This window comes from Lissotriton helveticus, chromosome 6 (genome assembly GCF_964261635.1).
Source record: "Lissotriton helveticus chromosome 6, aLisHel1.1, whole genome shotgun sequence".
Lineage (NCBI taxonomy): Eukaryota > Metazoa > Chordata > Amphibia > Caudata > Salamandridae > Lissotriton > Lissotriton helveticus.
In genome coordinates, this window is record NC_136067.1 from 583,848,219 (window position 1) to 583,875,227 (window position 27,009).

Sequence of the window (27,009 nt, forward strand, 5' to 3'; positions counted from 1 at the left end):
TGTGCACATATGATGCTGCCATTTCTTGAGGAGTTTGTGGCATGTTAGGCTTTTCATAGGACTTTACATCCTATAAGAGTTTACACTATTGACTAGAGACGGCTGCGTACAAGGAGAATAAAACCAGATGACAAATTTTCTCTGATTACAAACATAGGATGAAGAACAATAACTAGCTGAAGATCCACCTAGCACCATCACTCTTCTGCTTGATGACCCCTCTTGAAGGAATGTGTTCCACACTACATTTCATTTATAGTTTGTTTCCACTGCCTAGTGATTTTTTTCTGTGATTTTTTTTAGTTCAAACGTTAATGTTGTCACTGGCATTATTCACCTAACTATAACGTTAATTTAACCTTTGTTTTTTTCAGTGACTTTCTATGGGTTTTTTTTAAAATCAAAAACAAATCTTTTTATCACACCTAACTAAAATGTTACATTGGCCTTTGGGTTTTTTCAGTGCAGAAATACCCCCTATTCACACACAGAAAACTATCCAGTGTTCCCGCAACATCATTCAGATTCTCCAGGCTGATCTGGAAGCTAGAAGATGTCACTACCCCCCCCCCCCCCCCCCCCCAACCATTCTAGACCAATTAGCTCCCTTGAAACGAAAAAACAATTAGAAATACTCCTTCATGATCCTGGTTCAACGTAGACCTCAACTCTGAAAGAAGACAACTTGGAACTGCAGAAAGACTTTGGAGAACAAAAACGTCCTTAACCCATCTTCAACAGCTCTAAGTGGAACACAGGAAATACAAAAACCACATCATGAAAGAATAAGCTGCAGTCTTCCACTGAGTGCAAGATAAAGCAACAAAACGCCCAAAGATCTCTTCAATGTTATTAAACAACAAAATTCGAAACCAGCAAAACAAAATCATCATGTCTCCAAATAACATTGTGACGAAGACACAAAGTTCTTCAGTGATAAAATCACAACGATCAAACTCTCCCTAGACCACCACACTCTACCATCCACCGAAACTTCTCTCCTCATAACGGAGGGAATCCACAAACCTTTCTTGAGAAAAGCATTCTGTCCCAATCCAACCAAAACATTGACTCCATCAATCTTCTTGACTCACTCCAGTCAGGTTTTAGGAAGGGATGCAGCATTGAAACAGCTATACTGAATATAACAGATGACAAGCACAAATCTCTGGATGCTGATGCCGCTTGCTCAACCTCCTAGGCCTATCAGCTGAGCTACTGCGAAAGAGGTACTCGGACCCCCTTCTCCTGCCACACAGAACTACGACGATTCATTTCAGGCGCCAATTTCTACCATAGCGACGAATGCGCTTTTGGAACCCCCTTCTACACTGATTGTGTTTTAACTTGATTAATCTTCTGTAATTCAAGTAGGACCCTTGCCTACATAGAAGTGAACGAGCGCTACTTGAATTCCTCACTGGAAGACGTAATTCCGATAATTTTTAAAATTCTTTGGAAAAAAGCGACACCCAACCAGCTGTATTGTACGAATGACTATCCTTGCCCTACCCACCGGCAAGTTTCAGGAGGCTCAACTGTCCTGATGAAGATCTAAAACAATATAGATCGAAACGCCGTCGACCTACCCAAGGAATTTCACTTGTTCTATTGTATATAATTGTTGTGTGTTTTTATCCTTGTTGTTGTGTGACAGTCCGTTCACTTTGATCACTTATGTCACGTTCTGCACCGTATTATTCACCTGAGCACCTGCAATACAGTATATATATTTATGTATATCGTTAAGAGAAAAGAGTAAAAATAAAAAAACTCTTATCCTTACCTACTACCATTGCTCCCTAGCGACTTATTAAATACTCGCTCTTTTTCCCTCTAAGGACCTCTTACGGCCCACCTCGAACCATTGTTCTTTAAAATTATCAGCTGCCTTTGACACGGTCGATAACAAGCTAATTTTAGAATCTCTCCAAAAACAGATCGGAACTGATAGCTTGGTTTTTCAATGTTTCACCGCCTGTCTACATAATCGTTCCCTACAAATAAAAATAAACTCGACCTCAAACTTCAGCCATAACAAGGGGTGTCTTCTAAGGCTCAGTCTTCTCACCTACTCTCTTCAATATCTATACGGAACTTGTCACTATCAGCCCCAAACAAGGAAATATGCCATGCCACCTCTATGTGGACGACACCCAGCTTTACTTAGAAATATCCTCACTAGAGGGCTTATGACGGTTAAACTCCATTCTTATAAAAGTCCAAAACTGGCTGTCACACAACCACCTGAACCTCAAACAAGAAAGTACGGAAATCCTTCTTCTATCCAACAATGGAAAGACCACCCAGGTTCAAGAGTGACTAAATACCATTGACGCTTTTAACTACAAATTGACTCTGGCTGTATCCATCAATCCTTTGGGGATCACCCTGGACCCAAGTCTTAGCATGAGCCCACTCATAAACAATATAACGAAAAGTACATTCTACAACCTAAAACTACTACACAAAATTATGTCCTTATTCCCTTTGAATGATTTAAAAACTGCCACACAAGCAATTTTGCTATCTAGATTGGACTACGGGAACACCACTCTCACTAGCACTGCAAAGTGGCACTTTGATCCTTTAAGAGCCACACTAGATGCAGCAGCAAGGATTGTCACTGAAGTAAAAAGGAACAAACAAATGTAATTCTCATAGGGAAGTTTCCTCTCCAATGTAGAAAAAATGGGTGAACAGAATGACACAAAATTTGGCACAAAGATAAAACTTAACTCAAAAAGCGTGTTTTTGTGAATTGGGGTACATTGTTTGAGCCATTTCCAAGAAATTAACATTTAAAGAGTTTTGGGTTGACCATTGAGTTGTTAACCTTCAGAAAAAGTTAGCGATATCTGGACCTTTGAGGTACCATGGGTACCAACATAAAAAAAAGTCCCTTTTGATTAGTTATGGGAGCTTTTACTCCCTGTGCCCATTTAGATATCACCGACCCGGAAAAGGATCAGATTACAAAACAAGCTGATTGGCTGGCCGCAACATTGGATAAAATGTTGGGCACTCTTTTAAGAAAGGCTTCTAAAGGGTACAGAGTGGGGACACCCTGATCCCCAGGCCCATTTTAGAGATTTGAGGGGTCCAAAGGGGTTCAGAAATAATAAATATATAAATATATATATAATATTGGTTGCAGGAACTGCAATTCCAGCAGCTGGATTTGCGGTATCTGTTTTGTATCGCGGTTCCAACCCATTACTGCAGTACCAAAAATAAAATTAAAAAGGTAAAAAGGGCCTGGTCATAAACGAGACTAGACTCTATAGCCAACCACCAGTGTGTAGGTCTTGGGCGAGGCTCAATGGGTGCATGGTTGAGTGCATTGTCAACTTAGAATATGATAAAAAAACACAGAGAAACACACTGAAAAAACTAAAGTTAACCTCAACATTATAGTCGGGTATGATATTAAGATCCTAACGTATGTTAACTTCAGAAACTCTCTGGAAAAAATCCAACTGTGACTTTATAGTTAGACAATTAAATGAGATAACAACTCCGCCCTGCACCAAACTGTAAAGGTTTAAAAGAAATGAAATAACTGAAATTCACCAGTTATAATTTAATGAACTAACTTTAACATGAATTCCTGTCATGCACTGCTTATGTACTCAAACATAACATTGCTTATGATAGGTTAAATGACATTGATAACAGTGATAACATTGCGGATGGCATCTCAAATGGTTATTGGTGGGCCAGGAACACTTTCAATGTACCCTACCTTTCGACCTAATTCAGCCTCTAGGATGTTCACAACAGTGATGGCAATAGTTGATGCCCCTCTTCGGATGAATGGAGTACTCATATGCCTGTACCTCAGTGACTGACTGCTAAAGATGGGCGTGCCTCAGTCAGTCGTAGACCACCTCCAGTCAACAGATAAACTCTTGACATCATTTGGCTTCTCCATCAACATACCAAAGTCCTACCTTATCCCCTTGGAGAGGCTTCCATTCATTGGGGCAGTTCTTGACTTGGTGGCAGTCATGGCCTTTCGTTAATCACAGCAAGTAGAGTCCATTAAGGATAGGATCATGGTGTTTCCGGATCAATCTTGGGTTTTGATGAAGCTAATTCTTATTCTTTTTGGTCTCTTCCGCTCATGTATCCTACCCGTTCCAAATACCAGGTGGAACAGGAGGGCCCTGCAGTTCAACTTCTGATCTGAGTGGGTCCACATCAGGGATGCCTTCCTGATTCCATCCAGATCTTAAGGGAGATGGTACAGGATCTTCATTTGTGGCTGGCAAATCCGAACTTGACCTGCGGTGTTCCCTATCCTTCCTCCACCTAGAGATCACAGTGGTGATAGATGTGTCACTGCTGGGTCAGGGGAGTGCATTTGGGAGAGGTGGCGATCAGAGGCTTATAGTCTGTTTTTGCCAAAGGGTATGACTCCTTTCCACATGGACCAATCGATCACTGTGACAGTAGTCTGTGCCCTGCATCACCCCTCAAAGAGGAAGACTGGTTCCATTGTTTTGACCCTCAGAGAGCACTAGGCTTTTACATTAGTCGCACAGAGGACCATCATGTGGATGATCATCTCTTTGTGGAATTCTCTGGTGCCAAGTCAGAAAGCGGAGGACTCTGTCAATGTGGATAGTCCTCTGTCCTGGCCAAGAAGCAACCCCTGAAGGCCTGCAGGCTCATTCTCCAGGACCAAGTCTACTACATTAGCATGAGCACAAAGGGTGCTTGTTTAGGTATCTTCAAGCCTTCGTCATGGACCTCGGTGTTAGTTCACAAAATACTACTGCCTTGACAGCCAGTTATGGTGGGAAGGTCACTTTTCTTGTACAGTTTTTTAATTGAGCCCACTCCCCAGACCCTGTTCCTTTGGGAGGTACTGCTATGTGTCTCTTGTGAAGGTAAGGAATCTGTAGTTAGAAGTGTCCATCAGAAGAAAAGGTTACATACTTTTGGTAATGCTTTCTAGTGGACACTGTAGCAAACTGTAAATTCCGCACAGTCTTTACCCTCCCCCCTTGATCTTTGGAGTGGCCTTTTTAACATTTATAAAAAAGGATCCAAGTTATAAGCTCAGCCAAGTGTCCGACAGTTTGTAGTATGCTCTGTGTTTAAGAGCATGGAAGGAGAAAGAGGAAATTGATATCAGCAAGTTGGGGTGGCGCTCACAAGCGACTCTGCTCAGTCACTTCTGGGGTGTTATGGATTCACCACAGAGCCACACAGCACTACCTACTGAAATGTGGAAGCATTGCTGAATAATTCTCTAGATCTAATCTGGCGCCTGTGATGTTTTAAAGTTGAGGAATCTGTGGGCAAATAAAGTATCCACCAGAACAGCTGTTGCAAAGGGTAAGTAACTTGTTCCTCTTGCTTAAGCATGCATCTCTTAATTGCCATGAAGTATAAAGGAATTATATCTGAATGCATGTCAGTCTATTGTTTATGATTTTTTCATGCCAGTGCTTGCATATATTATATACATTTCTAGAATGTAATCACACGTTTGATTTACTAATATTTACATATGTGCTAAATGTTTAGTGCATCTGCAGATGTTATTTATTTGATTTTTAGGTTTTGAAGATACGGTATATTTGTAATAATTTCTATCACATAGCTGATGATGTTGACATGTGTTAAAGCATTCATTTAGTTTTCTATTTTCTGATGTATTTAACTTGTTTGAAAATATAAACAATTAACATATGTTATTCTCTTTTTAGTTTTATAGGACACTCACTGGGTAATTTAATCATTCGATCTGTGCTAACAAGGCCCAGGTTTAAATACTATCTCAGTAAACTTTACACCTTCCTTTCTCTCTCTGGACCCCATCTTGGTACACTTTACAACAGCAGTGCTCTTGTTAATACCGGTAAGTTTTGTCCCATTCCTAGTTTCATTCAACAGGATATTGGTCCAAATAGCTTCAAACTGTTGTTTTATATCATTGGATTTCTTGTTGTACTTCTAATAGAATTATGTTAACGTGTTCCATTTTAATGAAAGAGGTTTGGCATATGTGTTCGTGTTTTAGGCTTCAGGATAAGTGGCTTTGCTGCTTTTGGGTGGTGTGACATTGTTTCCAGTATGGTTCTCAGTTTGCAAAGCAGGCAATCAGAAAGTCTTTTCTGTAAGTTAGACAATGGCCTGAAATATAAACTTAAAGCTAGAGTAGTGGTGACATAATGAGGAGTAGAGTAGGTTCTTTCAATATGCTAAGAATGGACTCTGGAAGAAGTACTACTTGTTGTGTAAGGGTTTTGGGAGAACTACTGTAATGAGGTTAAAATGTTGGTTTTTGAATAGAAAGTATTGTGCATGGCCATTCGTGCCTGTGACAAACTAAGAGATGACTAGCCTCCCCTCCATCTCCTACTAAAGTTCTCCCCACTGATCATGGTGTGAAAATTGAAACTCCTAGATTCAGCATCTCATCTAACTCTGTAAGTGTCAGTAACCCTAAAAGGTGTGTGCAGAGGAAGTGGTGGTGAGTGTCCAAAGCAAAACACAGTCAGGGACACTATGTTTGCAAGTCTGATTTTCTAATTGATGTTTATCATTGAATGTAGAGAGATTAGAGATGGCAAAGCGAACTCTGTATATAATAGCATACTGTAGAGTTGAGTGCATCTGCATGTCACCATTAGAATGTTAGCTATGTTGCTAGGATAGAATGTTAGCTTTTGATTATAGGAGTTGATCTTTGAGCTGTGAAGCTGTGCTGGAGGTATCTGCCTTGGTTCTCCAATAAGCTATTTGATCTTCATCAAATTGAATGGAAATTGGATCTTTACATTGGCAACGAGGTGGTCTTCTCTGCGCGGGGGGCAGAGACATTGATATCTTCACCCCTGGATTTATGGACTTATTGGAGATTTATCTACCTGTTGAGATTTAGTTGGAACCTACAACTGCTGAAATCGAGTCCTACCTCCTTTGGATATATTGTGAGTAAAATTTGTTGGATGAAAGAATATTTACTACACTTTCCAAGATTTAATTCAAAATTGGAAAATCTGGATTCTCCAATGAGGAAAAAAAACATTTATTTTTCTTAATATTTACTAAAACTTTTAAAGATTTGTTTAAATAGAGAACCTGGATGTTTTAATATAGAACCTGGATGTTTTAATACTGAAACTTTAAGGATTTTCATGCTTGCCTGAGAAATATCAAGAGTGTTAAAGACTGCATTCTTTAAACTGCTTCCTAACTGGTATATGGTGATTGCGGCCATATTGGATTTTCTTCGAAGCAAGCTCTACCTCCCTTGAAAAGAGGACCGAGTGTTTCTTTCGACAGCCATTTTAAGAGATTGGGCGGATTTTCATTTGAAAAGCATTATTTACGATCATTTTAATCAAAATACGATTGCAACTTTAGAAAACTGCATCTATTTTGAGGAATATTTGAAGAAAAGAGGAGAACAGTTTTCTACAGTTTGGAAATATTGAACTGGAACAGACTACAACAGTTTAGAAGTGTTTGGAATTTTAAATAGAAGGACTGGAAAGAAATTATAAATAGAAGACAGCAAATTTTCAGTTTTTTTATTTTGAACCATTGTTTTATCTTTTTATATTAACTTATTGTTTTGATTTGTTGTTTTCTTAACCAAAACACTTTCCTTCCAGGTACATTGTATTATATATATTCTAACCCTTTTTTTTATCATTATGGGTGATCAATCCATGTCTGCTCTTCCAAGTTTCCTTCCTACTCCAGGTGATCCGGCGATCCCTTGGAAAGATTGGAAAAAAATATTTTTGACTTACATTTAGGCAGGAATATGACTAAGAGAAGGGAGGGTCCGACAATCATATTGGTGGCCTGGAATGGATAGAGAGATTGAGGATGCAGTAAGAGAGTGTTACGCTTGTGCTCAAGCGGATAAAACTAAAGTTGTAAGGCAACCTTCATTGGTGTCTACAACTTTTCCCAAACGTCCATGGGAAAGAGTGGCGATTGATTTTCTTGGGCCAATTGTCAAGCTTGGTACTCGTAGCAAGTTTTTGATGGGCATTGTTGACTACCATTCTAAATGGTTTGTGGTGGAAAGCACAGAATTTATAAATACTCAAAGAGTTGTTAATTTTATGGAAAGGATGTTTATGAATGAAAGGATACCCAAGACACTAGTGTCAGATAATGGTGTGCAATTGGTGTCGAAAGAAATGCAGGAATTTCTTTCTAAATTTGGGATCATTCATGAAAGGGTTGCTCTATTTAGGCCACAAGCTAATGGTTTAGTGGAACGAATTAACCGATTGATTATGGATAATATTCAGTTGTCCCTGTCTAATGGATTGTCTTGGCGTGAAGAATTAAAACAATTGGTGTGGACTTACAGGATTACGCCGCATTCAATAACAGGGGTTTCTCCATTTATATCTTTAAAGGGACGTGAACCTGGTGTCAAAGAGGTTCCTGGTTGGTTGAAAGTGAAAAATTGTGTGTGAGTGGACAGAACTGCTGTGGAAGATAAAGTAGTAAAAATGCAAGCTGAATCTACTAGATATCATAATGATAGTGAAAGATATTAAATTTGAAATTGGAGATTGGGTGACCATAAAACGTGGTGGTGTAACTACAAAGGGTGACAGCAAATTTTCTGCACCGACTCAAGTGAAGTCTATAAAAAGAAATGTTGTTATCCTATCCTATGGATCAGCTTGGAGTACTGGAAACATATGCAAATGCCATGCTCCGGTTCATGTTTCTGACAATTGATGTCTTTTGAGTATAAAAAATGGAAATTTATTATATTCCTTAAATATGATTTATATGAAAAAAAATTATAATTTATTTAGTGTATGTTAAGTAGGGAGATGCGTAGAGTTGAGTGCATCTGCATGTCATCATTAGAATGTTAGCTTTGTTGCTAGTATAGAATGTTAGCTTTTGATTATAGGAGTTGATCTTTGAGCTGTGAAGCTGTGCTGGAGGTATCTGCCTTGATTCTCCAATAAAGCTATTTGATCTTCATCAAATTGACTGGAAATTAGATCTTTACACATACCATCTAATTAGGCTTGTTGATCATTATGAGGGGAGGGAGTATGTTTTACTAAGGTATATTTGGTAGTGTATTTCATTTAGCTTTCCTTATCGAAAAGAAAATGTTTTGGAACCAGATTATGTCTTTATCCTTATAAAAACGTATTTGCATGAGAAAAGTATATGTGTTGGATGCTCATGTGGCTTACCTGAAAAGAAGATATTAAGTGTACTTTGTTTTTTAGGTGTAGGTACGCTAGTAAAATGAACCTGAATGCTGTTAGATCTGTGGTAGGCCTTATCATGACCTTTTATGAGTTCATTACTGAGCATGATCATATTTTTGCTGTTAAAGGTGAGTTAGATAATTTTACTCTGAGATTTGGTTGTATGTCAAACTATTTTCTGCTTTTGAATGAGCCTTATGCTAATTCGCTATATTGATTTACGATGTATTATTGACTAACTTTTATATTTGTACCTTCTATATTGAACTTTAATTATTTAGTAGACCTTCGTGTTTTCTAAACTTACTAGACCTCAGACATTAAGCTTATATAATTGACCTTGCTTATTCATTTGCAGTCAAACTGTTATCTGTAGACACGCATTGCCCTAAAGGTTCTTGAGGTTAACACTATTTCCTATCCTAGGTGCTTTATCATAGATTATTTAATAAGATAGGGCAAAGAGTTTTGGTGGTGTATGCGGGCAAAGCAGATAACAGATTAGGTAAGGGATAGAATTAAAATGTTCCCCTCCTGGATTTCTGTGCACAACCTGGGTTCCTACGCTCTATCAAAATTGGATTATTTGCAGTGTTTCTGAGCAGAGGAATGTGAGTATTAGTAGAGCAAGATTTATTGCAACAGATTACAGCATTGACTGTGTTGAGTTGTGATACTTGTAGTTTGAGATTTTGTGGTGCCATGAATTATAGCATGTGCTAACTTTTTGGTGATGCCGTTTTGCTTTGCATGTCGTTTGGAGTCTTGGGTGCTGATTTATATCTAGGCTGGTGGCCTCTGTAGGAAAGTAGGATCTGCTTTAATGGTTGCCCCCACTTTTTGCTGGTGTATGTTTTATTGACTAGTCTGATTGGGATCCTGCTAATCATGATCCTAGTCACTGTGCTTCCTTCCTAAATTAGACATCGTAAGTACTTTGGTACCTCCACAATTAACTACTGGGGTACCACTGTAATTCCCAATAGCACTGAGGTACCCAGGGCATAGGTACACCAGAGGTCTCCCATGGGCTGCAGCATGTATTATGCCACCCATGAGAGACCACTCCAACTGTGACTACAGTGCTGCCATTGCAGCCTGTGTAAGCTGGTGCTAGCACCACTTACGACAGATATAAGTTTCCTTATATCCGAGGTTACTACACTTAACTACACTTAAAACCTATAAGCCACCCCTAAGGCAGGCCTTTCAATCCTGAAGGCAGGGTGCAGGGTTATAAGTAGGTGGGTGCCCCTGCATGAGCAGGACACCCCTACAAACCACAGAGTCGATTCTTCAGGCTTAGTCAGCCATTTTGATGCGTGTAGTGGCCAGCCGTCATTACGCAATGGCTAACTATATAGTGGATGTGCCGAACCTGGGCATGTTTGATATCAAACATGTTGGAATCATACCCATAAACCATTACTGGTGTTGGAGGTATGATTTCATGCACCGGGGGGTGGGCTCTTCCATGAAGTCCCAGTACTCAGCCGACCACAGATGCGATTCTGCCCTCCTGTTGCTGAGCTCGAGCAGGGGAAGGTAGGTTTCCTGTCACATGGCAGTGTGACCACCTCCCAGACAAGACTTTGTGTATTGGGCTGGGGTGGGAGCGCTTGCCAGTGCCATGAGTTTGTGCCATGAGTTTGCTTTGCATACTCCTGTTTGAGCCAGTTCAGGGAGCCCTTGGCTCCTGCTCTGGCGCAAAACTGGACAAAGGACATGGGAGTATCCTCCCCTCTGTCCAACCCCTCCTCTGAGAGGGACCCCGGAGTCGTCCTAACCCCTTTCTTATGGTTTAAAAGGGCTTACCTGTGGGTGGGTTCTCAGATTCGTCATGGGACAAGGCTCAAGCCTGAAACAACGTCACTCTTTGACCGTCTGGACACTTGGACTTAGCTGGACTTCACCTGGAACGGAGACTGCATCAAGGAAGACTCCTGCTGCTCATGGTCTTGCTGTTCTGCAAGTATTCTTCGTCGACTATGTCTGTGCTTCTTCCAGGATCTTCAACAGACATGTGGGCATCAAGTAATCTTCCTTAGAGTGAAGGAGTTACTCCTCTGAAACTGCAGGCACCGCAACTAAGCTGACCAGGCTTCTGCTCCTGACGGACCATGGACTTCGAAAGGTTCAGCAACATAGGTGGTGGTCTTTTAACTCCCTTGAGACCTGACCTGTCCTCTCTTCAATTTTGGGGCCAGTACCACTGGGACCGAAACCCTGTGCACCGCGTCAACTTGCCGTTGCCAAGGTTTGTTCACGCTACACTCAATAGATCTTCGGGCTACGAGAAACTCCCGCTTCCAGCATTTCTTCCTGACAAGATCATTGTCCTGATCACATCCTCTGCAACGTGGGTCTTTATCTTGGGTGAGCTGCTCGAGGTCCTCTTGGGACTCCTGTGCCTTTGGCCTGTGGGTCCTCTCGGGGGTCTTCCCTTGTATCAGTGGGCTCCCCTGCTTGCTCGGGGCCTGCTCTGACTCTCCTGCACCTTGCCCCATCATTGTTTACCACGTCTGTTGCTGCTGCCAAGGACACTGACTCCCTGGTTCACGACTTCCAACGTGGGACAGCTCATGCACATCTGTTGTTTTTCCACGGCCTCGACTGGTCCTCACAGCTCCAGCGACAAGGCTGGCTAAGACCTTTTATTGAATAAAAGAAAAAAAGAGGAAAAGAATAAAGAATGGAAGAATTGGACTACTGTCTTTTCAAAATTGTGTGTACTATCGCATATTACGGTGTGTTTTCCAAAACTTAATGGCGTGTGTTGGGGATTGTAATTATAGCTCCAGCGACAATTGGCACACTGCATCTTCCGTCATCTGTGGGCATTGTTCTTCCGTGCCTCCTGGACACCTCCGAGTGGCATAGACTCTGTCCCCTATGCTTGTAGGCACTTCTCTTCAAGAATCCGCCCTCGTTTTCCACCGGACTCTAGCACAGACTTCGCCTACGTAAGTTTTGTTGTTTCTGACACGGGGGGGGGGCTAAGGAAAGAGGCAGGGGGGCCTAAGATGTTGATCTCCGTGCTCCCAACAGACACCCAAGGGCAGAGGTTGGTCAAATAGGTATAGAATCTTGCAGCCAGACCAGTCTCCACCTAGGCAACCTTGCAAACAGTTGCGGAGATGCCAGCTGTCTCTCCCCCCCTCCTCCCCCCCCCATGATGATTCAGCATGCTGCTCTTATCCTTCAACCCATGTAGAGGCAGATGGCCTTATCAATGCTCTGAGAGAAGATGTAAGGGATTTGAACCAAGTGATCCTTGGTATGGTGAACACTTTAGCTACACAATCTGAGGGGAGGCCAAAGAATACCTCATCATGGATCATTAAAGATCAAAGGTACATCACTCTGACAAGGCCAAGAGGCTCCCACAAACCTGAAACTAATCTTCAAGCCCCTTCCAGGGTTTAAGCCAAGTGGACTACGAGAGGAAAAGGAACTATTATGATTCGGTGGGTCACCCATCTATTAATAATACTAGTGCAGATCCAAGGCTCCTTGCTGGCTAATAATGAGTTCACAGCTTCTCTTTGGCTCCACGCCCATTGAAGACATTTGGGCATCCTTCTATGAGTTTCTCTTCCAATTGCTTCATACCTCCCAAAGCAGTCTCTTATTTCAGTGTTTCGAGTGCATCACGAGCACAAGAGGGCCAATCTGGGTATATGTCAAAAGTCCCCAAACTACCGGCTAGTTCTATTGAAGGTAGAGACTCGTTGAAAATCGAGGTCTTGCATTGGAGTGGAAATGTTAGACATTTGTACTTGATTTTTTACTCAAATATTGTGCATGTCAAACGTCATGCTATATACTGGGGTCAATTGGATTCAGTCGAGTTGCAGCTAATAGATCCTTGGCTGGCAGAGGGCTTGATTTTGCTAGATCAGCATACAACCCCTGAGGGTTCTGAGATTTGTTTTAAGCTGGGAATCCAAGTTGATGATGAGGAGGGTTTTGGGTATGCTACAAGTGGGAACACTGAAGATCCAAGGGCTGTAGTTCATCTAATGGATACAATGCAACTGTGGTAGATTGACTGTTTTATTCTCCATTTACCCCAATGGTTAAGAAACCCCCACAGACCCACCTCCTGACATACATCGGTTCAATCAGGGAAGTTAGGCGACTATCTGCCCTGATATGAAAGGGAATTTCAGTAATACGAACGACCTGGGGGAGTAATAACCTAGCCCCTGAAATTGCGCTGAGCCCGCTAGCTGCTCACATGAGTTTTAACACAAAGTCACAGCATTTGGTAACCAATTTAAAGTTAGGGAGCAGGAATTTCGCCAGGATTAGAACTAAATTAGCCCATAGGGATTGGAGAAGATGTATTGATAAATTTAACCTGGGTGGTTAATACATTTTATAGGCAGGGCTACATAACGTATAGCATTGAGGCTGGAGCATCCAAGACTGGTAGGCCTTCTGAAGGGCTAATTATATGGATTAAAATGGCACTTGAGTTTTAGTCAATAAAATTGCTACTTCTTCAGCAGATCGACGTGTTCTGAGGGTGACTCTGAAGCAAAGGATCCCCTATCTTTTGACATCTATAATAGCTCTTCTCCTCATAACAAGAAATCCCAGACTCTAAAAACTTTGAACAAATTCCTGGAAGCTCAGCGGGCCATGCACCATATGGTCATCTCAGAAGACTTTAACATTGGTTTTGAGCCCTTTGCCCCATGTTAGAATTGACTAGAGTTAAGGATGAGTGTTGGGGAATTCCATCTTTATCTTATTAGAGGAAAAATATGAGCGTGAGTATGGCCACTCTACACATAGTAGGCATAGTTGTGCCCCATGGCTAAAAAGTGTGCAACGGCCGCTCCTTTTTGGACCTCAGCACCAACTCGACCATAGAGAGGGGTGATTAAAAAAGCAACATTGATTGCATATTAATTGATGTTAGAATCTGGCATGGAATGACAGCTAAGGGGGACATTGAGTGTCTGAAAAGTGACCATCATCCACTTACACTTGAACTAAAGAGGACTTATGTCAGGGATTTGATATGCCCAGAGGCATCATCATCTGATTTAATAGTTTTGACTAGTAATAAGCGCAATGTGAGATAGGCAGATATATCCAATACTGTGAATGCCATGCAAGAGATCTATAGAACTCTAACATAGCCCTAATCGCACTCGAGGGTCTGAACTGTATATCCTCCTAGACTATGGTTGTCCATAAAGAATGTTTTCCAAGAATGATAGATCTTTTCCTGAAAGACATTAAAATCATAGTATTCTCCCAAAAATACACCAATGGTTCAACCACAACTGCTGAGAGGCTAAAACTGAACTAGTTAAAGCTATAAAAAGCAAGGAGAGGTCCGACATCATTACTTTTAGACAAAGATATGTCATGGTTATTAAATCCAACAAGTCTCAGTGGAAAGAAAGCCAGGCTATGGTAGGACTTGCTGGAAGCAGCAAAGGGAAAAGAGAGGCAACTGGTTTCACGTGTTGGGTGCAAGGATTATGCTCAGTCGGAAAGCCATACAACCTGCTTGGGAGTGGGTTGAGCCCTTTACAGCCCTTTATGCAAACTTATCTCATGGGGATCTTAAGGAATATCTTATGCCCCCAGTCCTCTCCAAGGATGATAAAGGAGAGCTAGTGGTATTCACATTGGAAGAAACTCTCAATGCGATCCAGGTTCAAAAAGCTGGGAAACCCCTGACCCCGATAAGATCTTCTGACATTTATCGCTCTCAACCTTTAATATGGCACCCATGTATAAATAACTTGTCTAATGTCATAGCTGCAGGAGTTTCAATCCCCAACTCCTGGAAAGGAGCTGAAATTATACAGATTTCGAAGGCAGAAGATAAAATGTCCCCTCTAACTATTGGCCTACAAGCCTCATTGATAACATCCAGAAGATCTTAAGTAAGCAACTTCTCAAAAAACTGTGGGAGTGGATTTCAGCTAACAAGGGGCTGGGTTTACAGCTAAGATAAGCACAGTTGATCAGGTCTTACCGTTCTTGACTATAAAATGGAAATCTTTAGACATAGATCAGGGCTCCCATGTAGTTTGCGTCTCTACGAGATGCCTTCGTACTCGAGTGCCTAGGGTAAACCGCTGTGACGTCCTGAGTAAGATGGGTGATTTTCCTGGCCTATTGTCTTGGATCTAACAACTATATACAGATAAATTTGCGAAAATGTGAGGTGGGGTCTGAGTGGGGTAACCACAAAGGATTCCCCTATCAGAAGAGATGTCCACCAGGGATGTGTTTGGTACTTTTTTTATTCTTCAGTGGTTGTTGAATTACTTAACTGATGGATTGCAAAACCGATTCAACTAAAATTGCAGTTCCCTGTGTTATTATTTTCAGATGACACTTCTCACAAAACCCCCAGAGGGGCCTATGTATTCTTTTGTAACAGATTAGTCTCTTTGGTAAAACTCATGGTCTAGAAATTAATGGTAGCAAAACCAAATACATGGTGTCTAATTGGCGGGAAAAAAGCCAAGGGGAAAGAAGTTCTGGAACCCTCCCTATTATAAAGTGTTTCTGAATTTCATTACCTATGGGTGAGATTTATTGATTTCCATAGATGGAATGCTCAGATTGAGAAAAGCTCACTGACTTTAAGGCACAGAGCTGAGGCTGGTATTAGGCTTGCCAGTCGAGCTTTTTCATACCCTTACTCCCCAGCCATGGAGATTTCTAGGGCAAAAGCATGTGGAGCAGCTCTGTATAGGGCAGAATTGTGGGGCTTTTGTAAGCTTGACTTGCTTGAGAAAAGTGAGAACTCTTTTATTAATCATTGTTCAGACTTCCCACCAGTACACTGTTACTCTTATTTAAGTTTGACCTAATTCTAAAATCGATATAAGATCTAAGATGTAGCCAGTTTTAAAACCTGTTTTATATTGGATTAGATTATGGACAACAGGGGAACTAGCACCCTGTAGAGAATGTCTTAGGGCTATATGGGTAACCATTTATCATATACAATTCCTTGGCCATGCCATATAAAAAATGGCTGATTAGGTTTGGCCTGAGTGAGTATTGGTTACATCCCACTCTAATGCCAAGTGCTCGAAAAAATATGAAATTATGTTACTGTAACACTGTTTTAAGTGTAAGATTAGCCTTCAGGTAGTCTTTCAGATTGCTACATGTCTTTTAAGTGTGTTCCACACTCAGAAGAATTTTTGCATCATGTTAATCCTTTGCTTACAAGAGCCCTGTTTATTAAATTTAGGCTTGGGGTTGTGCCCTGGGCTTCCTTTATGTGTTCATGGAAAAAAGTGATAATCTCACCAATTTATGCTTCATGGCCTGTCCTGCTGTAGTGATGAAGAGCACTTATTATTCTTTTTGCAATGCTTTTGTGGAGCAACTCATCACATGTGTTTTTTGCTGTTGCGTGCTGTGCAGTGTCACTTGTTTGCCCACATCAAGATTGAAATTTTTTAGCATGTGTACATAGGGAGATCCATTTCATTCTAACTTTCATTTGTTTTAATATACCTTTCATAGGTTTATTTATCTATACTGAGGCAGGATTCACCTTGGCCTCCTGGTTTTAATATCATGTATTTTTGGATATTAGGCCACGTAAATATAGGGATCCTCCGCCCTGAAGAATGCCGCAGACCTGCTTAAGTTAAACATTAAGGCAGAAATGTGTTGGCTTAGAGAGACGGTTTGAGCCATTGTCCTCAAAATACCATCTCACTTTTGTTTTTAGATTTATCTGAGCTCCCCAGTATTAAAGGTGAAATGCCAGGGAAACCTAAGCTATTTTTAGTTTACCTGGATCATGTCCTTGTCCAGTAGATTTTTATCTATCAACTTCCTCCTTCAACCGAGTCCATTACCAGGATGGGGAGAGGTTGCCGATGATGAAGCATTACACAAATTATGTGTGAGATTTCCTCTTCCATAAGAATAGTCTTCCCACATCTCAACAGTTTTTCTGTGACATCCCTGATTGGCCCCATACTTGTATTCCCAAATAGAGAAGCATCCAGTCTACCTTCTATTGGAGCTACCATACTTTCTTGTGAGTTAGTATTTTGACTAGAAAGGGAGTACAGTGGCCCTTACCTCCCCCTCTCCATTATTATGTTAAAAAGCTCATACATTCAGCACACACAGTCACTCTGTGCACACCACTCAGTACTGTATCTTTTCTGTATTGGTCCACAGTGTGCTATTTACAAACACACACACTTCCAGCACACACATTCACCATGCGTGTGCTGCAGCACACTTCACCCTTTATGCATTGCACTTCTCACAAGCAACCATACAACATTCACATAGATTAATGGTGCACGCACAGCAAAGCACTACATCACTCATCTAATGTTTTCCTTGCAGGCATACACACACTCAATACAGGCACTAACCATGCATGTATTGTACAGCTCTGCTCTATTCTTATACTTTTTCCTTCACAGGTCCAGAAACATGCACTCTTGCACTGCGCAGCACTCTACATCTAACGGATGTAGGCCAAGGGTGAGTTAAGCACAGAGCAGCAGAATTAACTTTTAAATAGTGAGAATGCCTGTAGGTCTCAATCCTGAGACCTACAGTGTAAAAGAACCTGTCACTCCTACTTATCACTACACTATACTACCATCACTGCGCTTATACTGCTTAACTCTTGGTGAAGGGATAGAATTGCACTACTATAAGGGTAACACTTTGGGGACCCCTCCCAGTTGTAGAAGACTGCAATGGCTGAGACAGTCGTATGACGTGGCGCACACTCCTGATCCGTGTTTGCCTATGACAACAAAAATCTGCATTAGGGATCCAGACAACTGTGTAGTTTGGTACTAAAGGAAGGGTTATGCATCCTTTACCATGCAGAGGGCTTTTCTGTCTCAACAGTTGCACTGTGATGGGTTGGTTTTTGTGACCTACTGTGACATTGATTGGCAGTGTCACCCTGCAATTGGTCGTCCTTGCTAGAACCGCGCTGCAAGTGGTTGATGGTCTTTGTTTATATCACGTTTTGTGTTGAATCAGTTTGAACCAAAATAGGTAATGTGTTGAAGAAATCTAGGGTTTATGTTTTGGAAGGAGAAAAGATTCCTCTTATAAATTTTCTTCTGTATGAAATGTTGTTGAATTCATGTGTTCATATATGAATGCAGTTAAAAGAATGGAGCAAGATCACATAGATAGTGCTTTAAATGTGAGAAAGCATGAATAATTGATGCATATGATGTATGAGAGAAAAGCACAAACTAGACCTGCACTGTTTTAGGCATTGAATGAATGGGATTATTTTGCTATTGAGAAAGAAGGAAAGAAAATCAAGAGCCAAGTTAAAAATGCTGTGGGCAACTGGCAAGACTCAAAATAGGGAGCTCAGAGAAGAACGTGGAGAGAGGATATTATGCTTGTGTGGGTGTTTTTCCTACAATTGTCTATGAGTCGGATTAAAGGAATATTGATAATAAAAAGGCTGAAATTAAAAAAATGGGAAATAGGTGAAAGATATATAGAACATTTCAGATTAGGGAGAAAACGTTTTAGTTGATTTATTAGACACAAGTCCTCTGTGTGTTTTACAAAATGTGAACTGAGTACAAGAACGCATACACTGGCACTCCCAGTGCCACTTTATCACCCAAAATTGAAGCCGGTCCTAGTTGAATTATAACAGCTTGTGCTAGTTCACCTGCTGGTGCAGCTGCTTCTACTATTGGCACAGTCTCTTCTGTAACTACACTTCTACCTACCGACTGAACCGGCAAGGACAATAATTAATGTTCTGCAATTAAAGACTACATTTGCAGAACTCTTGCATGGTGCAATTAGCATAGAAAAAGTGACTACATATAATTTGTATGCATTTAGATTTTTTAGCAACTTAACAGCTACTTGTACGTGTGACACAAATGCCAGGATTGAGAAATTAGCAGAAGAGTATTGTAAAAGAGAATTATAGTAGTCTGTATAAAAGAAAGGAATGACTCAGAAATTATAACCTAGAGGTGGGTAATGATGAAGAAGTGAAACAATGGGTGCATATATTAGAGAATTAAAAACCCGCATTTAAAACTGGTCAAATTTGAAAATACAGAGAAAGATGGAGTCAGAATTGGGGTAGTTAAAGCAAAGAAGAAAAAGACAGAAGAACAAGTGAGAGCATGTTCAACTGAGCCTGAATCGGTTGTGACTTTAGTAACTTTTTCAAAGGTGCTTGGGTAAATTTGAATATGTTGTTTGATAGTATTTTCCATAAACATTTGTGAGCTGAGTGCAGAGTGACTGTAAAATGGCCAACAGAAGAGCCTCAAAAACTTCTTCAAATTGTTTCAGCTGTTACAAAGAGTTTTAATGAAATACTCAAATACGCAAAGTAATTTCTGAGTGATACAAGAGATACCCATTCATAGTTCATCTCATGGAGTTTCCCAACCTACCTCTCTCAGGCAAACGAGTCCAAGTTTTTGGTATCAGTAAAAAGCACATAACAAATCTGTTTTCAGCAAGTGTTCCTGGAAAAATCGGCTCACTTGAGAAGGATCAAAAATGTATAATTTGTGATACAAGTCCTTTAAATTTATTAGGTAGGGACCTATTGTGTAAAATGAATTACGGAATTGTTTGTACACCGGATGGTGTGACAATTCAAACGCACAAAGATTTTGAGTTTAAATTAAAATCATAAAAGTCAAAAGTCAATTTTTTCACAGTTCTCACAAAAGATGATTCGTCTTCCTATTTAAGACACAGCGAAAGAGCAGGCATGGGATTTTACAGGTAAAGAGATAGGGTTATTCAGAGTGGTGCAGAGTAAGTGAAAATGACAGTTTAACCAAATGCAGTTTACCACCAAACTCCTCAGTACTAACCTACAAAGGAAGCAGAGAAGGGCATGAAAACCGTAATAGTACAGAAAATGATATAGCAGGGCCTTTGAGAAGTAGTGCTAGCTAATCCCTGCAACTCATTTGTGATGAGACATTTGTTTTTTAAAATAAGCCTAATATGAAGGGTGGTCCATGACTTGAGAAAAATGTACAAAATTGCTATCCCATATTGTCCTGTGGTACTGGATCCTGCTGTGATTTTATTTAAGATTCCTGTAGATGCAGAATGGTACACAGTCACTGACTTGTGCCAACGTTTATTTCCATTCTTCTTAATGAATATAGGCCATATCCTTATGCGTCAGATTCCTAAATAAAGTTCTTGTGTGATGTTGTATCCCACAGGGATATCTGGAAAACCCCTTAATCATTAGCCAGATTTGAAAGAAATGTTTAGATAGTCTGCAGCTGCCCTGTATTTCAGTGCTGGTGCAGCATATTGATGACGTGATGGTCACATCTAAAAGAAAAAAGATTGTAAGTTGTATACAATTGCACTTGTGAACCATCTTGCTAACAGTGTGCATACGTTGTTTCCCACAAAAATGCAGTACTGTATGAACAAGGTTATTTATTTGGGTTACCATATTGAAAAAGGGGTTGGAATATGTCTAAAGAATGTATTTCTGCAATCCTAAGAATGAATCCTCCAACATACAAAGAGAGCTAAGAATGTTTTGGGGAATGGTTTGCTATTGTAAACAGTGAATTCAAAATGTATCCCTCATTGCAAACCCTATAGGTAGGCTTACCCACAGCGATGTTTCTGACCCAGTTCCATTTGTTGATGAATGCATGAGTGTCTTTTTTGAGCTCAGAAACAAAGTCTGTAGCACACCTGCTGTAGGTATGCCGAATTACAAAAAAAGATTTCTACATATTCTATTGTGAGAGAGAAGGGTGTGCACAGTCTGTTCTAACACAAAAACATGGTGAAATGGAAAGGTATGTAGCTTACTTCTCTACCAAATTAGATCCAATTGCTGCCACAGTTCCTGGATGTCTAAAATCGGTAGCATCAGTTTGTTTCGCAAATCAGCACAGTGAGGAGATTATCACGGGTTACATAGATATTGACAAACAGCCATCTAGCCAAATATGAGCAGATGGTTTTGGCTACTGATAATATTTATATCTAAACATGCAGTACCCTGAATCCTGCAATGCTTTTGTCCATTGCAGATGGGGATAGTGATGATTAGCACTGTGATCATCGTTGGGTTGTATTAAATGTTCCACTTGAAAATGCTGATCCGCTTCTGTTTGTAGACAGTTCTTTGTCTGAGAGACCATTATGCTACATTGAGAGTAGCATGCAGGCTTCACCGTATCAAATATTGTAGAAACATCCTATTTGTATAATTTAACTTCAGCTCAAGTAGCAGAAATAATTTCACTTCCAAGAGCATGCTGCTTATCTGATAGATTGCGTGTTACAATCTATACTGACAGTCAGCACGGTTTCGGTGTGGTCGACTATTTCTGACAGTTGTGGTCACAAAGAGTTTTGACATCTTCTCGTTTTCCTATTGGTCATGGGACCTACATCTTGGAATTGTTAAGAGCATTACATCAATATTTGCTGCTCACAGAACGAGAGCGGATATGGCTACACTTGGAAATTGCTGTGCAGATGAAGTAGCAAACTATTGTGCACTTTAATATAATAAGATAAACTATTTACTATTAACTTCAGTTCAGACATTGAATAAGCTAGGAGAGCTCTGGGCTGAGGCACCAGAAGATGAGAAAAGAAAATGGGAACTGTTGAGTTGCATCAAAGATAATAATGGTGTGTGTGCAACACCTGAGAAACAGTATGTTCTGCCTGACTCAATGTTGTTTCCTATGTGTAGGCATATTCATAGTTCGACTCATCTTGGTCGGGTTTCTGTGGTCAAGCTGTTTTGTTCAATAAATATTGGTACAAGGCACACTTTAGATCTGTTGCTGAGGATTCGTGTCAGTGCTGCATTACTTGTTAACAGAATAATCCAGGGAAGAAAACTTTGGTAATAATGAGCCACATGGGTGTCAACAATCCTTTACCCAGACACAGCTGGATTTCGTTATAATGTCAGTTTATAATAATCATAGGTATATTCTTGTGATTGTATGTTTGATCTCTGAGGGTAGAAGCCTACCAAACTTCGCGAGCAGACAGCATGACAGTAGCCAAACTATTGATGAGCGAATTGATCCCTTGATTGGTTTGGCAACTAATTCATAATCAGATGAGAATGACACTTAAAGAATGAAATGATGAATTTGTTGTGCTCTGTTTCACTGTGACTTACCAACTCCACTTGCAACACGACTCGCTCCCTTTCTCGGCAATTGAATTTGGCATGGCAGGGGGGTCACATTTACAGCAGCTGCTGAGAACGTTGTGCCATATGGCGACGGGCAGCAGTTCGAGCAGGCAACGCTGCCATCTCACCATGAACTGATTAGCCACAAAGCAGCTTAGCCCCTCACCCACTTAGAAGTTAAACCTCCAGCGGCAGGATGTGACGTCTCGTCCCGGTGGTGCCTAAGTCAGTGTGTATCACACAACTTGACTGGGCTGTCATGTATCAGTAGTATCATAAACCAACCGTTGAATGAGAGTCACAGGGATTCAAAGTTTAAAGACCCAACCCTGGTTAATATCCCCAGATACCTCTACATATACAACACAGAAACACAGGGGGTCTAACAGCTAAATAATTTAGCTGAGCTGCCGAACCGAACTAACAAAGTCTCGGAGTGCATCAGTCACCTAAGGACAGCCTATTAAAACATGGGTGAACATTATGTTAAGGAACATACAGACACTTTTAGGTCATTTACAGATTGGTTGGCGTAATCCGCACCAATGCGCAATGGGTTACCATCAAATAGACTTGATGATCAGTCCTATCATCTGGCCATACCCAGGTGTGATATAGGCTAGTCCCCTGATCATTGGGACTTACAAGCCACACCATTCGTTGCTGGTTTTGGATTTGGTCCTACCAACATAAATTTTATTCTTCAGCCGAACAACACCTCCTAATTAAAAACTAGAACAGTCCAAGGAAGACAGTCAACAAATATCTGTCTGATAATGGGCCAACATGTTTCTGCCTATCGGGCATGCTATCCCTTGGCTTTCATCAGGGCCTCTGTTCAACCAAGAACTTTAAACCTCCATGTCACTTGGAAAATAGGATTTCTACGGAGGAAAGATATACAATGATTAGTGTGACCTACCCTGGTCTGTTATTCCTCAACATATGTATCACTGCAATTATTTACAATTAAAATGTAAAGTTTGTTTGCTCACCCTTCATGATGGGGTATTGACTTCACCTCACCTGGACCTTGCTCAGGCTCTATGAGGCCCCGCACTGTATAGAAAGAAGAAGTGAAACAGAAAGTAGGAACGCCATGAAGCCTTTGTCAGCCTTTCAAAAACTGGTGTCACACAATACCTTCCGCTATAAATCTCAACTTTCATCTATATATCAAGTCCCAAAATCTCTCAGACTGATCACATCGTCTTACAGCTCACTAAATGTTTCTCTCAAATACATATCAGTACCATGGTAGGCTACTAATGCACTCGCTCCGGAAATAGAACTACAAACGTGAGCGGAATTACCTCATTTTGTAGTCTATCTCGCGAGAGTAATCGCGTCCGTCTGGGGTGTTTCCGAAGGACCGAAAAATAGTGCACAGAAAGAATGGTACACATCAAACGGTAAATGTTTTTTATTGTGTTATTCGTTTCCCTAGAGGTGCGTATATAACCTGATTTGCACATCTCCTCTTAAGTTGAAGTGTAAGATGCAGGGCGAAGCATAGGGTTACATGAATTACACCACAACGACACACAGTTTAAAGGATTGGTCCTCTCCGGTTCGGTACCTCCCCCAAGACTCAGATGTGAGCTTGATGTACCGACGGAGAGGTGAGTGTGTGAGACTATTCTCTGTTTTAAGAACCTTTTGTATGGGGATTCTGATATTGAATAAGCTTAAGATTAACGATTAGCATCTAGTGTTCTCTCATTGGTAGATACTGATATGTATTTGAGATGAACATTTAGTGAGCTGTAAGACGATGTGGTCAGTCTGAGAGATTTTGGGACCTGACATGCATTCTTGTCAGATGGCTGATGTCTCTCCTCTGTTGATATATAGATGGAAGTTGAGATTTATAGCGGAAGGTATTGTGTGACACCAGTTTTTGAAAGGCTGACAAAGGCTTCATGGCGTTCCTACTTTCTGTTTCACTTCTTCTTTCTATACAGTGCAGGGCCTCGTAGAACCTGAGCAAGGTCCAGGTGAGGTGAGGTCAATACCCCTATCATGAAGGGTGAGCAAACAAACTTTACATTTTAATTGTAAATAATTGCAGTGATACATATGTTGAGGAATAACAGACCAGGGTAGGTCACACTAATCATTGTATATGTTTCCTCCGTAGAAATCCTATTTTCCAAGTGACATGGAGGTTTAAAGTTCTCGGTTGGTACAGGTTGTATTGTATCCAACCTTTTTTGACTTTATTCACTATTAGGTGGTTTTTGGTTTATAATCACTGTTTATTCATTACTAAGTGCAACGACTTAAAGAACAGAGGCCCTGATGAAAGCCAAGGGACAGTATGCCCGATAGGCAGAAACATGTTGGCCCATTATCAGACAGATATTTGTTGACTGTCTTCCTTGCACTGTTCTAGTTTTTAATTAGGAGGTGTTGTTCGGCTGAAGAATAAACATTATATAAGGGGGACACACCATCTTATTTTAATTCACTATATATTTTTTGTGTGTTGCACTATAATTCACTAACCATCAAAGATCAGTAATCAGATGGCAGCTCATTTATGTTGGTAGGACCAAATCCAAAACCAGCAACGAATGGTGTGGCTTGTAAGTCCCAATAATCAGGGAACTAGCCTATATCACACCTGGGTATGGCCAGATGATAGGACTGATGATCAAGTCTATTTGATGGTAACCCATTGCGCAATGGTGCGGATTACGCCAACCAATCTGTAAATGACCTAAAAGTGTCTGTATGTTCCTTAACATAATGTTCACCCATGTTTTAATAGGCTGTCCTTAGGTGACTGATGCACTCCGAGACTTTTAGTTCGGTTCGGCCGCTCAGCTAAATTATTTAGCTGTTAGACCCCCTGTGTTTCTGTGTTGTATATGTATCAGTAGTAGCAATTGAGCACTACCTTGTCGTGACGTCAACTGAGAGCCGCGGCGATAATCACAATCTCCAAGAACTCAAGTTACATCATGATAATACATTGTAGAATTAAACAGTCTGCCAGCAAAGCGAGCTCCAAACCTGTGGGTGCAGCACGTGCACATCACGGCGCTGCCAGTGGCCATTAACTCCACAGTTTTATTTTGGGAGCTGAACTGTTCACTAATAAAACAGCTTGTCTTACAGCTGAGGTGCTATACATTATGCATGACAATGCATTGCAGTGTGGTGATGTGGACACCACACTTAAATGTGTTAGTCTAATGCCTGATACATGATACTTCAAAAAGGGTGTGGTGATGGACAGAGTATCTAAGTTAATCAGAACACTCCTACCCAGTCAACAGATCCGGGCTTGATCCATCACCGTTTTTTAGCTCACTGCACCATCCCAGTTCAGAACCTGGCTATATGCAAATTAGTCTGTCCCTGGCCCAGTGCATCATGGGAACAGGGCAGACCAAACTACCAAGCCAATTCTTCACTGGAAAGGAAACAAGCTTCCGGGGACCGGTTTCTGGCATTACAGCCATCTTCGGCCCGGCTTGCTTGAATCCTGATGGTGCAGTGAGCAAGGGACTCACATCTGAGTATACCCTTCCACACTTGTGGTGGCCAAAATATTTCAAAAAGGGGGTGGTGATGGACAGAGTATCTGAGTTAATCAGAACACTCCTACCCAGTCAACAGATCAGGGCTTGATCCATCACCGTTTTTTAGCTCACTGCACCATCCCAGTTCAGAACCTGGCTATATGCAAATTAGTCTGTCCCTGGCCCAGTGCATAATGGGAACAGGGCAGACCAAACTACCAAGCCAATTCTTCACTGGAAAGGAAACAAGCTTCCGGGGTGATGGATCAAGCCCTGATCTTTGGACTGGGTAAGAGTGGTCTGCTTAATTCAGACACTCTGTTCATCACCACCCCCTTTTCTGAATCGTTTTTGGCCACTATAGGTGTGGCAGGGTATACTCAGACATGAGTCCCTTGCTCACTGCTCCATCAGGATTCAAGCAAGCCGGGCCGACGATGGCTGAAATGACAGAAACCGGTCCCCGGAAGCTTGTCTCCTTTCTGGTGAAGAATTGGCTTGGTAGTTTGGTCTGCCCTGTTCCCATGATGCACTGGGCCAGGGACAGACTAATTTACATATAGCCAGGTTCTGAGCTGGGATGGGGCAGTGAGCTAAATAACGGTGATGGATCAAGCCCTGATCTTTGGACTGGGTAAGAGTGGTCTGCTTAATTCAGACACTCTGTTCATCACCACCCCCTTTTCTGAATCGTTTTTGGCCACTATAGGTGTGGTAGGGTATACTCAGACATGAGTCCCTTGCTCACTGCTCCATCAGGATTCAAGCAAGCCGGGCCGACGACGGCTGAAATGGCAGAAACCGGTCCCCGGAAGCTTGTCTCCTTTCTGGTGAAGAATTGGCTTGGTAGTTTGGTCTGCCCTGTTCCCATGATGCACTGGGCCAGGGACAGACTAATTTGCATATAGCCAGGTTCTGAGCTGGGATGGGGCAGTGAGCTAAATAACGGTGATGGATCAAGCCCTGATCTTTGGACTGGGTAAGAGTGGTCTGCTTAATTCAGACACTCTGTTCATCACCACCCCCTTTTCTGAATCGTTTTTGGCCACTATAGGTGTGGCAGGGT

General features: G+C 41.2%; 1 protein-coding gene across 2 annotated transcripts in view; it reads left to right on the plus strand.

Moving 5' to 3' along the window:
* The window catches only part of FAM135A (family with sequence similarity 135 member A), a 938,545-nt gene that overhangs the window by 758,952 nt on the left and 152,584 nt on the right, over nucleotides 1-27,009 (plus strand). For both annotated transcript variants that reach the window (XM_078648016.1, XM_078648017.1), the window contains one exon: nucleotides 5,721-5,872. In XM_078648016.1, coding sequence (XP_078504142.1) covers nucleotides 5,721-5,872 — 152 coding nt within the window. The remainder of the gene's footprint in view (nucleotides 1-5,720; nucleotides 5,873-27,009) is intronic.